We start from the raw sequence: 13,844 nt of genomic DNA on the forward strand, positions 1-13,844 counted from the left end.
TCTCTGCAGTGAAAGGCTGGCTGGACACCACGTTCCCCCTCTTTTTTGGGGGAATGCAACAAAAAAAAAATAACGCAATAAATAAATAAATAAATAAAAAATGGACCCGATAACTTTGACAGCAGGGTGGGAAGAGAGGGGAACGGACCCCCGTCTGGCAGCAGTCGATATTAAAAACATGCAGAGGGAGACAAGCTCGAGGCCTTCCAGAGTCAGGAAAAAGAGTTCGGAGAGCAGCGGACGGGAGGCGGGCATGGCTCTGCTGTTTCCCCCCAGCACATTGATCCGTGTATGAAAACATAGCGCGTTTATTCTCCCCCCTTCTGGGCTCTGCTTCTGAGTGATCAGCTGATGAAGAGACTAGCAGCTCGCCGCTATGCTGGTTTGCTAATTCTCTCCCCCACAGCTGCAGCCGATCCCGATAGCCAGCCTGCAGACCGCGCGCAGGTAAATATGCTCCATGTCTTTCTTCTCCGGCTCAGGATCCAGCCGGGCTACATCGCATGGGATGAGAGGAAGAGATGGATCAAATGTGTGTGTGTGTGTGTGTGTGTGTGTGTGTGTGTGTGTGTGTGTGTGTGTGTGTGTGTAGGGGGGGTGCGCGCACCATGGGAAAGAGAGCGTGTGTGTGTGTGTGCGTGTGTGATTGAGTGAGAACAGGAGGAAAGAGGTGTGTGTGTGTGTCGTGTGTGTGTGTGTGTGTGTGTGTGTGTGTGTGTGTGTGTGTGTGTGTGTAGGTGTGTGTTGTAACAGATGAGAGGGAATCTTTGCCAGATTAGTCAGGAAAGAGGCAGGCTTGTTAGGAGATAGCACAGGCATGGAGCATCACATGCACACATGCGCGCGCGCGCACACACACACACGCACACACACTCTTGACACCCGTCCGCTCACACATGTACAAGCAGGCAGCTCTCAGCTGGGCTGTACATCGTCGAGGATTACCCTCCGTCCCTCCGTCCCTCCATCCCTCCAGTCTATTCCGCTGGAGCCATTGCAGCCCCTCAGAGAGCAGAGATGAGCAACCGGATTTCTTTTGTTGCCTCTGTAGTGTTGTTGTCTCTTCCAACTCATCCTCTGCATGCATTTTGGGGGTTCAGACGTGCAAGCATGTGTTTTTGTCTCTTTTTTATGTAGATTTTTTTTCTTTTTTTTCTGTCTTCATCAATTTTTTTTGTGTGTTGTTGCTTGGATCATTATTGTAATTCTGCATGGTACTGTTCCTGTTCCTCTTACCAGTGTGTGTGTGTGTGTGTGTGTGTGTGTGTGTGTGTGTGTGTGTGTGTGTGTGTGTGTGTCAAAAAATACAATATTTCAGCATGCTTTCATCTTTGTCCTTGAGAAATCCGTTTTTTCGCAAGCGCACGCTTTATGATATGATTTGGGTGCCGGTGGTGTGTGTGTGTGTGTGTGTGTTTGTGTGTGTGTGTGTGTGTGTGTGTGTGTGTGCGTGTGTTTGTGTGTGTGTGCTGCATGAGCCCCGCGTGATTGATGCATCAATAATATGTTCGGATTGGACGGCATGCTTTCTCAATTTCCTCCCTCTCCTCCCCAGCTGCTCTGCTGCTGCTGCTGCTGCTGCTGCTCTGCTGCTGCATGCATACTCATGTTTCTGGCCTCTAATTGCCTTTGTGGAAAATCCAGTGGTTGCAGCAGTTATTGGAAAAAGGAGTGATAAAATGGTCGAAAATAACTCGGGATGCAGCAGGCAGGCAACCTTCTCTCACACCACATCTCATCCTTGTGCAAAAAAACAGGAACATGTGGGTTATTCTGTCGTGCATTATTAGCATTTTTAGGTTTTCAAAATGTAAAAAAGCCCCCCCCCCCCTCCCTCGATAATCGTCTGACATCAAAGCCCCCGGATGAAATAATCTGTCCTAAATTTTGCAGAGAGCGGCTGGGTCGCTCCGGTCCGATGCAAATTCATTATGCTATTGTGATAAATAAATAAACACTCTTTCATTTAGAACACAAAAACATCCTCCGTCATTCTGAGAGCTTCAGTGCTGCTAATCAGCCGAGACTGTGAGTGTTGATGGGCTTTAGATTCAGATTCAATAGATTGTCGTCTGAAGGGCTTCTGGGTTTTATCTCACGGCTTAATGAACCCATTTCCGAGCATCCCAACTGTCACACGAGGAAGAGTTCGGATGGGAATGGAAGAATTTTGAGTGGAAATTGGTCACAGCGCTCCTTCTCCCCTCGTATACATCCTGCGTGGACATTTTCACTTGACAATGTGCCACTTGTTTTGGTTTGAGTCTGTTCGCTGTCGCTCCTTCCTCCTCCTGCAGCCGGAGGCCGGACAGAACGGTTCCCTGGAGGAGATGGAGGAGGACATCAGTCTGAAGAAGCATCAAAGTGATCACCATGAAGAGAAAGAACTGCAGGCCGTCCAGGAGACCGGCGAGAAGGTCAAAAGGAAGCGAGGACGCCCACCCGCTGAGAAACTACCTCCGAACCCGCCGGAGCTCACCAGAAAACTGAGCACGCTGGTGGACATGGTGCTCAACTACAAGGACGGGTGAGAGCGCTCAGTCGTGTGTGTGTGTGTGTGTCATGCAATTTACACTCATCGTTGGTCCGAGTGCACGAAGCAGCTGAGCTCTGCTGTCAGAAAGTTGCCTCAAAATGCCTAATATTAAAAAAAAATCTGCTTGGAGCAAAAAGTCTCTGCGATGTAATATAAGTGTGCACCGCCACGTGAACGACTGTGCGGCTGCACTCAAGTGCACATGTAAAAAATTTAAGTTATGCACTTCTTGGGTGTCTGGAGTTTGTACATAAGGTCCAGTCAGTTGACGCTTGATCAGAAAACATGTGACTCAACAAACCGTTGGGATCCCCTTCCTGTGTCCCATGCAGCCCCAGCAGAGTAAACCATGATGTGACCCCCCCTCCCATCCTCACCCCACCTGGGGGGCTGTGAGCATGCTCACGTTTACTAAGTCCATGACCGTCAATCCCATTCGGGTTCAAACGGTGAGCTATGGCATTGTACTTGCAGGTTGGGTCGACAGATCAGCAAAGGCTTCGTGCAGCTTCCCTCGAAGAAGGAAGTCCCCGAGTACTACGAGCTGATCCGGAAGCCGGTGGACTTCAGAAGGATCAGGGTACGTGTCCGAGACAGATATCTCCGCTGAGAGAGAAACTCACTTTGGATTGTGAAAATAAGTCTCTTCAGAGTTTGAAAGGAACACCATTTTTTGGGGGGCAACTACTCGCAGAAATTGAATGTTTTTTTTAGTTTATGAGTTTTTTTTCTGTCCGATTTGATCCCGACTCTGACGTCGTGCACACGTGGCCAACGATAATCTCACGAGAGCGAGGCGGATGCAGTTTTTAGGGCCACGCGGTGCAGCAGCTCTCCACCGACTGCCCAATGACCCATTACATGATGGGAAACGCCTGGCTTTCGCCTGATTGGCTCTTAGATTTGACGGCACGTTTTGTAGAAAATCCTATTTTTAATATTTAATGCTCGACTACCGGCCGTTAGTTTCATGTTGTGCAATGAAAATTTAATCTCAAAATATATTTTCTATGATTGATTATAATAAAGCTTATTTATATACAATAAAATAAATAAAAAAATACATTTATGTATTTGTACAACACATAAAAAAATCCAAACAAGGTCCACCATTCAGTGTCAGTTCACCACTAGATGCAGCCAAATCCTACACACTGGCCTTTTAATCATTAACACTAGTGTTACAGTGTGAGTTGTGTGTTACTCAGTTCATCCTGAGGGATGTAGGTATAGCATGGCAATTCATCTAATACACACAAAACAACAAACGCCAGCCTCATGGTGCTGCTGGAGTAAAAGTCAGGAGGTCGCTTCCGACTATTTTCGTGACTTCATAATCAAGTCTCATTCGGCAAAATCTTCGTGGTCCACTCGAGACTCGACCCGGTCGTTTTAAAAGGTTAACAAAGAAACGGATCAGTGTTTTGGAAAGCGTGGATGCGAGGGTTTGATGCCGACCCTCTGCTTCCCAGGAACGTGTGCGTAATCACAAGTACAGAAGTGTGGGGGATTTGGAAAAGGACGTCTTCCTCCTGTGTCACAACGCTCAGACCTATAATCTGGAAGGGTCTCAGGTGAGCGCCAAGAAAATCCTTCATTTCCATTCATTTTTTTTTAATTCATCAGTCTCTCTTCTATACTGTTGTAGTTGTAAATGGGTTTGGATCTTGATGTCCACGTTCCCCGCTGCAGATCTACGAGGATTCAATCGTCATTAAGTCTGTTTTCGAGAGCGCAAGACAGCGAATCGTCACAGACGAGGAGCAGAAAGAGACGGCCGGCGCCGGTCACAGCGATTACGGCGGCACAGCCGAAGACCAATTTGTTCCTTTGGCAGGTGAGAGTTAAAGAAACAAGAAGAAAACATCAGGGAGGGTGCTGTTTTTTTTATCCTCCAAGTGACCAAATACACATACCGTAAAATTCAGGTTTACAAGCCGCTCCTACCTTCGGTGGGTGTCTCCGCTGTAGCAAGCTAGCACTGCTGCTATCTCCCCCGCTAGCTGCTGCTGCTACTGCCCATGTTCCCGCTGCCTGAGTCGGGCGTCGAGCCGGGGCTGGTCCCGCTACCTTGAGTGGTTGTCGGGGAGCTAGCAGCAGCGCTAGCTGGCTAGGCCACAGCGGGGAGCTGCAGTGGGGACGCGGGCAGCGGCAGCAGCGGGGGAGCTAGCAGCAGCGCTAGCTGGCTAAAGCGGGAAGCTAGCAGCAGCGTGAACTGGCCACAGCGTGGAGCTAGCAGCAGCGCTAGCTTGCTACAGCGGGGACACCTACCAAAGGCAGTAGCGGCTTATAACCCGAGTTTTATGGTACTCTGGTTTAAAAAAACTATACTTTTGAATTACAACTCGTCCTTTCTGTTCCTGTAACCAGTGAAACCAGTACCAGCCCAACCAGCCCAGCTAAAGAAGAGGAATAAGGAGGGGAGACGCAGGAATACCACGGCCAAGAGGCTCCACAGTGATTTAGACAGTGACGAGGATCTAGAGGACAACACCACGAAAGATGAAGGTTGAGCCGATGGGCTCCTGCGTTTTTGTTTTTTGTATTCTGGTTCATGTCTATTCTCTACCGCGCCCCTTCGCATTGGTTTCTGCATTTTCTAAGGAAAGGAAAGGAAAAAAAAAACAAGACCGGAAGGACCCCTCAAAGAAAGCCACTTATGGAACAATGCGTCCGTCTTCATGACAACTCCAAACACTTCTTGCTGGGTTTTTTTAAATTTTATTTTGCTGGTATTTAATTACAATTTGCCCTTTTAATCTGCCTTATTATAGTCTTTGTGGTTGCGTCTGCAAATATGATGTAAAACACCAGTTTTCTCTGCCCTGTTTTTAACCCATATATTTGATTGTATGAAAAAAAAAAGCTTTCATAGGTCTTGGATCATAATACGTAAATCTCTCCTGAAGTAGCACCCACTGACAATGTAGTGCTGCAGTACATGGGAAGGTGTCTGTGAAAAGATTGAGAACAAATGAGCACTGAGCAAAAAAACAACTCTGAATGTGATTTTTCCAGACCAGACATCTTTGATAAACACCGTCAAGGAAGTATGAAGTCAAAAGATGACCAGTCGTTCTACTTTTGGGTCTAATCAAGGGAATTCCTGCCGGTGAACGTGTATGTCCCTCGTGCTACAGTGTACCCACATATTGTACAGTTTGTGTGAAAATTAATGAGAAAAAAAAATAAAAAATACATTTCTTTTGATTTACTCTCTTGGTTGTTAAGGGGGAAAAAGGGAGGAGGGGGGAAGGAGGTGGGGAAAACATCATTGTTAGGACAATCCCTAAAAACATGTATCACTTAAAACACTTACAAAATAAATTTGACTAAAAGTCCCCCCTTGGTTGGTGATTATTATGATTATGATCAGCAGTATCAGCCATTGTTGTAGTCCGTGTACACACATATCAGCAGTAGCAGCCATTGTTGTAGTACTGGTACACACATATTAGCAGTAGCCATTGTAGTATTTAAACACACTGAACAGGGAGGGTGTATTGTTAACAACGTGCCAATAGGTGGTGCAACTGAACTGTTTGAGTGTGTGTGTGTGTGTGTGTGTGTGTGTGTGTGTGTGTGTGTGTGTGTGTGCGTGTGTGTGTGTGTGTGTGTCTATGTTCAATGCAGCAGCTGATTAGAGCACAATGTGTTTTTAGCACTTTCACACTATTTATTTGTCCAGCGGTGGGGAAATTGCAGGATTACAGCAGGTACACAAGAGACACATAGTAAAATAAAATAAAAAACAAGTAATATACAAATCAATAAACAGTAAAACTGTAATAAAACAACTGTAAAGAATCCACAATAGCAGTATTATTTACATAGCACCATCATCCATTATCATCATCCATATTATCATATTTGATCGTAGCAATAATATTATCATATTATTTAAATATGATATTTTTGTGCAATACTGTTATATCTTTTACATGTTGTGCCTTATTTTTTTCCTTTTTTTCTCTCCATTTTTTCCCTTTTCTTTCCCTAAGTTTATTGTAATTCTGTGTTAGGAGGACTGGGCAAAATAAGCTTTTCACTGTATAAAATAACTGTTTGTTATCTGTACATATGACAGTAACATCTTGAATCTTGAATCTTCAATCAACAATTACACGGCCTTCTCGGGTTCGGTGCTACGCACTTTACACGTCTGGTTTTGGGGGATTTTCTGCTGACGTCGGAGTCCCTTTAAGGTCACTCCAGCGCTGTTTGATTGGGTTCAAGTCCCGGCTCCTGCTGAGCCGCTCAGGGACGCGGAGTTATCCTTAAGCCTGGCTCTCAGGGTCTTTGTCCTGCGAGAAGGTGAGCCTCTGACCCGGTGTGAGGTCAGTTTGGCTGGCTGGTCTGCCCTAAGAAGACACCTGGTTGTTCCAAACTCCAGAGTCATGGAGGCCGCTGCGCTCGATCAGAAGAATCTCTGAGCTCCATGTGTGAAAACATACACGGCAATATGGTTCTGATTCTGATTGAAAACTCTTACAATAATATGTTTGCAGGGTTCCTCGGGTAGAATGAGAGTAACTGAATGAATCAATGTCCAGTATTAATGAAATGCAAGTTAACCTTTTGGAAACCGTGCGCGAAAATCCTCCCGCTCAAATTTTAAGCCCCAGCATGCCTCATTCAGACAATCTTTTGGCATAAAATACGTCATTTTGTTCCATTTTCGGACCGAACTACACAGTTCTTTGACTGAAAGTCCTTTGTGACAGGCCTAGGCCTAATCTTTCCATAAAAATGTCTTATTGACCGCTCCAGGAGGCATTCTTGGGTGAATCTAGCTCATATCATGTTGGATGTTCATAGTTATTATCAAAATGTCTTTTAAAAGGGATTTTTTTTGCCGATATACTTTTTTCCCAAGACTTTTCTGAACAAATACAAACAATAAACACCAGTATTGGAATTAATTTGGGGTTCCTACGACAACTCAAACACAGGGGAAAAAAGTGTCTCGAGACAAAACTGTTCCACAGTTTTCACCGGGTTAAAAAGCTCACAGACGTGCAGGAGATTACCAAAGTGCTGCTTGGTGTCGGCGGCTAAAAGGCGCGTGGGCGCTTTCAGTCAATAGCTCCCGGAAACAAAGTGGCTTATGATGAAAATGGCACATGAAATGACACGTAAAGACCTAATGGAGGAGCGAGGACGGAGAGATGATGCTGAAGGTGTGGACGCACTAATGGCTTCTGGGGATTAGTGCGTCCAGAAGGTGACTTTAATCTGTGGGGGGAGACAATCCATTTTCTCCTAACCTACAGGGGACAGATCACGGTGGCCTTTGCTAATCACCTTTCATCTCAGACGATCACATGCGACCTCATCACTGTTGAATGATTGGGAGGAAAATGTCACCAACATTTATTTTTAATTTTATGCTTAATTTGCCAGACAAGGCGGGTCATTTTTTTCTATTTCGCATCATTTGCATGATGTGTTTCTATTTAATTTTTGCCTTTTTTTCAGGACACAGAGTACCATTATTGGATCCAGCAGCTTGAGGAATAAAGACCATAATGTAAAAGTCAATAATTAAATTACTGTATTTCCTTTGCAGTTCTGTGATTCACTGACCATATATATATACTGTAGATATATATTTATACTGTAAATATAACCTTTGTCATGCTGTGGCAGCTCGTCTGGTTGGTCACAATGCATTTTGTAGTCTAATGTTTTGATTGGTCGGTGCTTTTGACCCAGTTTTGTTCTTTTTGGGGTCGTAAATAATTCATTCCAAACCGATCCAGACGTCCTGAAGAAGGACTGAATGCAGCTGCGTTACTTTGTCAAGTGAACCAACCGGCTTCTCCAGTGTGTGTTGATGTGTGTGTGTGTGTGTGTTGATGTTTGTGTGTGTGCGTTAAATTAGATTCAATACTATGAGATGGAAAGACGTGACACGCCATGAGGGGATGTACTGACCTTTTTTGTCCTCTTTTTTTACGCTCGTGGGCTCGAGGACCATTTGCAAATATTTTTCGGCTGCGGGGAACACGAGGAACCAGCGACCGCACTCCTCTTCCTGGTACGGTTTACAAGATCTCAGAGTTGCTGCATGAGAGGAGGAGACCACTTCGACCCAGAGCAATGAACACGACGAAGGCCAAACCAATCGCTGGCTTGCAGCAGGCCTCTCTGTCCAGGAGCGTGGTGGGCGGAGCTTGTTCCTGAAATATCTCCTTTACTTAGAAATGTATAAGGCATATGGTTTATAAAGCACAGCTATGTGAAGTTATCACACATATCTTACGTTACGTTTGAAGCCCAATCAGCCGGCACATACTAACGTGTCCTATGTTTGAGGACATCAATTCACAGGATTTGTTGACAAAAACTAAAATATGTAATACAGAAAGCCACAAGAAAATAGACGAAAGGTACTCCAATTTTTGAAACCAATCCCAAAGTCATGTTTTTGTAATGAAGGCCGCCTCAGTCGTATATTTTCTAAACACTTTTCTCTCTCTCACATAACCTTTCCTCGTTCTCTGATACATCGCTGCTGCCATGTAATAATAATAATCAACAATTTTCTGCCTCACAAATACTCTTTTTTATTTTTCATTAAAGCAGAAACTGCCAGAAAGAACCATATCTTCTTCAAATACAGATATCAAAGTATGTAATGAGACAAAAAGTGGGGGAGATATTCTTCTTGTGGTGATTAAAAAAGTTTCTCCAGTGCAATGTGTGAGCCAATAGGCTGAGAAACCCCAAAAATAAATGAAAGTACAGCAAATATTATCAAAATAATCTGAAATATATTGATTATGTGTACATATTGTGACTTGATCGTTGGACTATTCCCCAACGCAGACACAGTTTTCACACTTGTTTGTCATTTTACATTCTGAGCTTGATTTTAAAGTTAATTTTAATTCCTTGTCCAAAACTGCCTTTTGTCCCAATATGTGCAAATACAGCGAAGGTGAGACGTGTCCTGAGCCTTTGGGATGCAGGAAAGAGCGTTCATATGTTGTTCCTGGACGTCTAGCGTTGCACACCGACCCCAAAAACGGGAGATCCTGTAACTTCCTGTTTCACGAGCCTCCACTGGCTCCCAGCGTCTTATGAAATAGATTTTTAAAAGTTCCTCTTCATTTGTGAGGCGCTAAAAGGCCTCCTCCCCTTGAACAGCAGACACGCTTTATGATCCACCACAAACCCCCGAGAGCCTCCAGCTTTTAACCGCCCCCGAGGTTACACACAGAAACCTTCGCTGATAAAACTTTAATCCTTCACGACAACAACATGAAACACTTTTCCTTTAAATATCAAACTTGCTCACTCAAATGCATCTTTTTAATATTGTTTTATTCATTTTATCCTGATGATAGAGAAACTCATGATTTCCCTCCCTCCTTGTGTGTGTGTATCCTTTATCATTTTTTTTTGCTGAATTTAATGAATTATGTAATTATTATAATTTGTCATATTATTAAAGCCCTTAAAGGCTTGTGCATCGTTAAGATCTAATAAAGTTCCTCATAAAACATGTGAAAACACAATGTTTTGCAAATATATTTTAAATAGTCAAAATTATTATTAATAAATAATCATAATATCCAATATATATATAAATACATAATAATAATAATCATGTTTGCTAGTTTGTGACGCTCCATAGCGCCTTTAGAGGCCGAAAACTCCACAAACAACACACCGTGCTGTGCTGATAGTGAGTAAATAAAATATGTTCACAATCACAATGAAGATCTATTAAATATGAGCTCACTTAGCTGGACATGTTATCAGCATCAGCGCCAATTAATAACATCATTGAATGTGGTAAAAAAGGCACAAACCCTATTATCCAGAAAATAACTTTAATTTGACATCAATGCTGTACAAATACACACAGACATTAGCTTAGCAGAAGGTGTAGCGATAACAACGTAACACTCTCGTTCTGCGGCACGTTGGGACCTGAAGGTTTCCTAAACACCTCAAATAATGAAGTGCATACGTTATCATCTTAATCTGCTCCGCTTTCAGGTGAGGTGTGACCTTCTCACACGTCTTCTTCTTTCCTCCCAATGAATGCTAATGTGTGCTAGTATGCTAATTCATGTAACTTTTCATCTCTTTTGAGATGGCTCTGTTTTAAAAAGTTTCGAACGAGGAAGCAGGAGACGAGGAGGCACGAGTAGGCTTTTCCAGGTTGAGCCTCTGATCCTCTTCCCCGGCCGCCGCTCGTCGCAGCCGGCGGTTCGGCGCCATCGCCTCGAGGCTCGAGAGTCTAGAACATGCACTCGTGTGACTGGAGGAGTCGCTCATCTCACTGCTTTGTACTTCCTTGCAGGTATATATCTTAAATTGCCAAAAAATGCATTCTCCCTGAAACATTACAAACTTTTCCGGAGTTGGAGTCATATGTTCGGTGCTTCTCTGAAACTAGTCGAACTGCGGCACTTTGCCATTTGGTTTTTCACCTACAAAGGGGGATTTGTAACTGGAGTTAACACAGTATGACAGGTTTACTTTACAGTGTGTGAACAACAAAACCACAATCCAAAAGAACACAAAGACACCTCATGCCTTCTGCTGCTGCACATTAAAATCCTCCAACTGTCGAACACCAGGCTTTTATTGTGAAGGAACCACAGGAAACACTTAGAAGACGCAACTACAAAACAACAAAGCGACCGACTGCACATCTCTAACTCTTAATGTACTGTGTGCTCCTGGTGTATTTCAGACAAAGTATATCATAACAATAATGTATTTTTTACACTTTGATTGTTGCTGATTTAGAATATATAAGCTTTCAAACCAAAAAGACCTTTTAATTCTGTCTTTTCTAACCTTGTTCTTTGCTTAATACACGATACGAAACACACTTCAGACGGATTCACGACGACAACGTTCGCAGTCCTCGCGATCTTCTCCAGGAGCCTCAAGTCATGTGACCGTGTCCACGCGCTGTCCAGTTTCAGGCTCATCTAAATATGGGACACCTTTTCCAGGTCCTCCATAGCCAGGTCCTGCTCCTTGTAGTGACTTCTGGCAGCGAAGCTCCCTCCACCCTGACCTGAGCACTTCCCATTCCCAACTAACACCGACCTGACTCCTGGGCGCCGCCTACTGAGGACGGCGGTCTGTGCTGGGAGCACTGGGAGAGCCGGGAGCACCGGGAGCACGGTGTTCCCTCGGACCCTGTTGGAGTAGGTCCTCTGGCGCCTAATGCCCTCGGAGCACAGCTGGAACTTGAAAGCGGCCTGAAAGCCCCTGCGAAAGTTCTCGTTGAAGAACCCGTAGATGATGGGGTTGACGCTGCTGTTGAAGAAGGCTAACCAGTGAGCGAGCGGGTACGCGTAGATGTTGATGACGCGGTACTGGTGCTCTGTCAGGCTGGCGTAGTCGCTTAGCATCATCAGCGTCCACAGAGGGAGCCAAGACAAGATGAAGAGCAGCGCCACCACCAGCAGCATCATTATCACCCGGTTCTTCCTCTTGGAAATGGCGCGACGACCCTCCGTGCTCGGCCTGTGGTGGCCGCCGCCGCCGCCCCCCTCCTCGGACATGCTTCCGGCGCCCCGCGTCAGAGGGACGGCCGTCTTGCAGAGGGCGACCCCGATGCGAGCGTACATGATGACAATGAGGCTGAGAGGGGCCAGGTAGATGTTGGCGAAAAGGACGGTGGTGTAGATCTTACGCATCTCCTGATTGGGCCAGTTTTCCCGGCACCAGTAGAACGGGCTGGTGTTGTTGTTGCCGCCGATCACTATCCGCACCCTCTGCTCCTCCGTGACTTGCAGCATGACCCCAGAGGGAGACATGATGGACACGGCGAGGACCCAGATAACGACGATAATCAGCTTCGAGGTGGCGATGGTCAGCTTCTGCTTGAACGGGTAGACGATGCAGCGGAACCTGGCACAGGGGAGATTGCAGGAAATGCACGAGGGGGAAAATATGTTTTTTGCAAACGCATAATAATAATAATTTAATTGCACAACTGATTTATTGCATGTTAAGAGATGCAATGTGCACATATACAAACAATTTGGAGTCATTAGTCCCTATAGTTTTAATGTTATGAGTATTTTAAAACAAGACACGCCCCTCAGAGGTTAATTGGTCTGTCTCTCCTCAAGGCAATGGGATATCGAAAAGCTTTCAACTGTGTTTTTCACAAAAATTTGAAATGGCGGGACATTTTGGGAAGCGGACTTTATGGGTCTGAGAGGCTTTTTTTGTAGAGCTGGTGGAGTGTGAATTTGTTCAAGTCAATCGGACAATCTGGGCGAGGGCGGCGTCGCCGGTCCAACTTCTAGGAGACGAGAAAACATTTTTTCACAGCTATATCACATGGCTTTTTTCACCAGGCCTGACAAGCGTTCCGAATTTGGTGACTTTTGGAGTATGACAAGTCCCACAAAAAGCAGTCCAATGCACAAAAATAGGATCAGAGGAATAATAATACCCCTTAGAGTTTCAATAGCGTCCTCTCAGACTGACTACGTCTGTCGCTGGGACCCTAATAAAAGCATAATCACCAGTAATCCTGTTTTGTGGTCTTACCTGTCAACGGCTATTGCCACTAGCGTGAACACAGACGCCGACACGGATATTCCTTGAACCATACCGCTCAGCTTACACACCACGCTGCCGAACGGCCATCCTGCAGAGAAAGAAGAAGAAGAAAAACTTCCCGACCCCAGCTTTGATTCAGACGTAATGTTAGACGTCGAAACCGATCCGAACAGACCTGTGATGATGTTGTCCACCAGCGTGGTCGGCATGCAGAAGATGCCGACCAGCAGGTCGCTGATGGCGAGGTTGAGGATGAAGAGGTTGGTGACCGAGCGCATGTTCCTGCTGCGCAGCACGATGAAGCACACCACCCCGTTGCCCGCCATGCACACCAGGAAGATGAGCAGGTAGGAGACGGTGAAGACCGCGGCCACGGAGGGCTTGTGAAGGTAGAACGCCACGTAGGTGACGTTCTGCCGGGTCGGAGGGGCTTCCGGCGACCTGGAGGAGTTGGAAGGGTTCGAGACCTCCCAGCTGGCGTTGAACATCTGGGTCATGGCGATATCTGGGCGTGAAGGAGAGACACGCGGGTTACCTTTTTACGTGCGTGCAGGTTTTGGCTTCGACAACCAATATCTGTTAGCTAATGACAGAAGCGGAAGACATTCCCGTCGGGGCGCATTCCTGCAGACCGAAACAAATCAATTGGTAATCACATAACACAATAGAACCCTTCCAGAAATCAATAGTGCAATTCTTGTGTTTCTTTCTCCATCTTCTTTCTTCATCTTCTTCTTCCTCTTTATCAAGAGAGCGT

At 45.4% G+C, this 13,844-nt stretch overlaps 2 protein-coding genes across 4 annotated transcripts; one reads left to right on the top strand and one right to left on the bottom strand.

The window, feature by feature from the left end:
* Positions 1-5,763, top strand: LOC137783411 (probable global transcription activator SNF2L2). 3 transcript variants are annotated; one of them, XM_068573299.1, is made up of 6 exons: positions 1-447; positions 2,298-2,527; positions 3,011-3,116; positions 4,009-4,110; positions 4,229-4,373; positions 4,907-5,763. In XM_068573299.1, the coding sequence occupies exons 1-6, from the start codon at positions 352-354 to the stop codon at positions 5,047-5,049; spliced, it is 822 nt and encodes a 273-aa protein (XP_068429400.1). In that variant the 5' UTR covers positions 1-351; the 3' UTR covers positions 5,050-5,763. The 3 variants fall into 3 exon arrangements, with proteins under 3 accessions (XP_068429400.1, XP_068429399.1, XP_068429401.1); XM_068573298.1 differs by lacking the exon at positions 1-447 and adding an exon at positions 632-1,763; XM_068573300.1 differs by lacking the exon at positions 1-447 and adding an exon at positions 639-1,708.
* Positions 5,764-11,493: 5,730 nt separating this feature from the next.
* On the bottom strand, positions 11,494-13,584 carry LOC137783947 (neuropeptide FF receptor 2-like). The gene is made up of 3 exons (XM_068574308.1): positions 13,263-13,584; positions 13,076-13,175; positions 11,494-12,424 (listed from the first exon to the last, which is right to left on the bottom strand). Exons 1-3 carry the CDS (start codon positions 13,582-13,584, stop codon positions 11,494-11,496), a joined length of 1,353 nt encoding a protein of 450 aa, XP_068430409.1.
* Positions 13,585-13,844: the final 260 nt, after the last annotated feature.

This window comes from Clinocottus analis, unplaced genomic scaffold, assembly GCF_023055335.1.
Source record: "Clinocottus analis isolate CAN_PGR_092001 unplaced genomic scaffold, fCliAna1.0.p SCAF_13, whole genome shotgun sequence".
NCBI lineage: Eukaryota > Metazoa > Chordata > Actinopteri > Perciformes > Cottidae > Clinocottus > Clinocottus analis.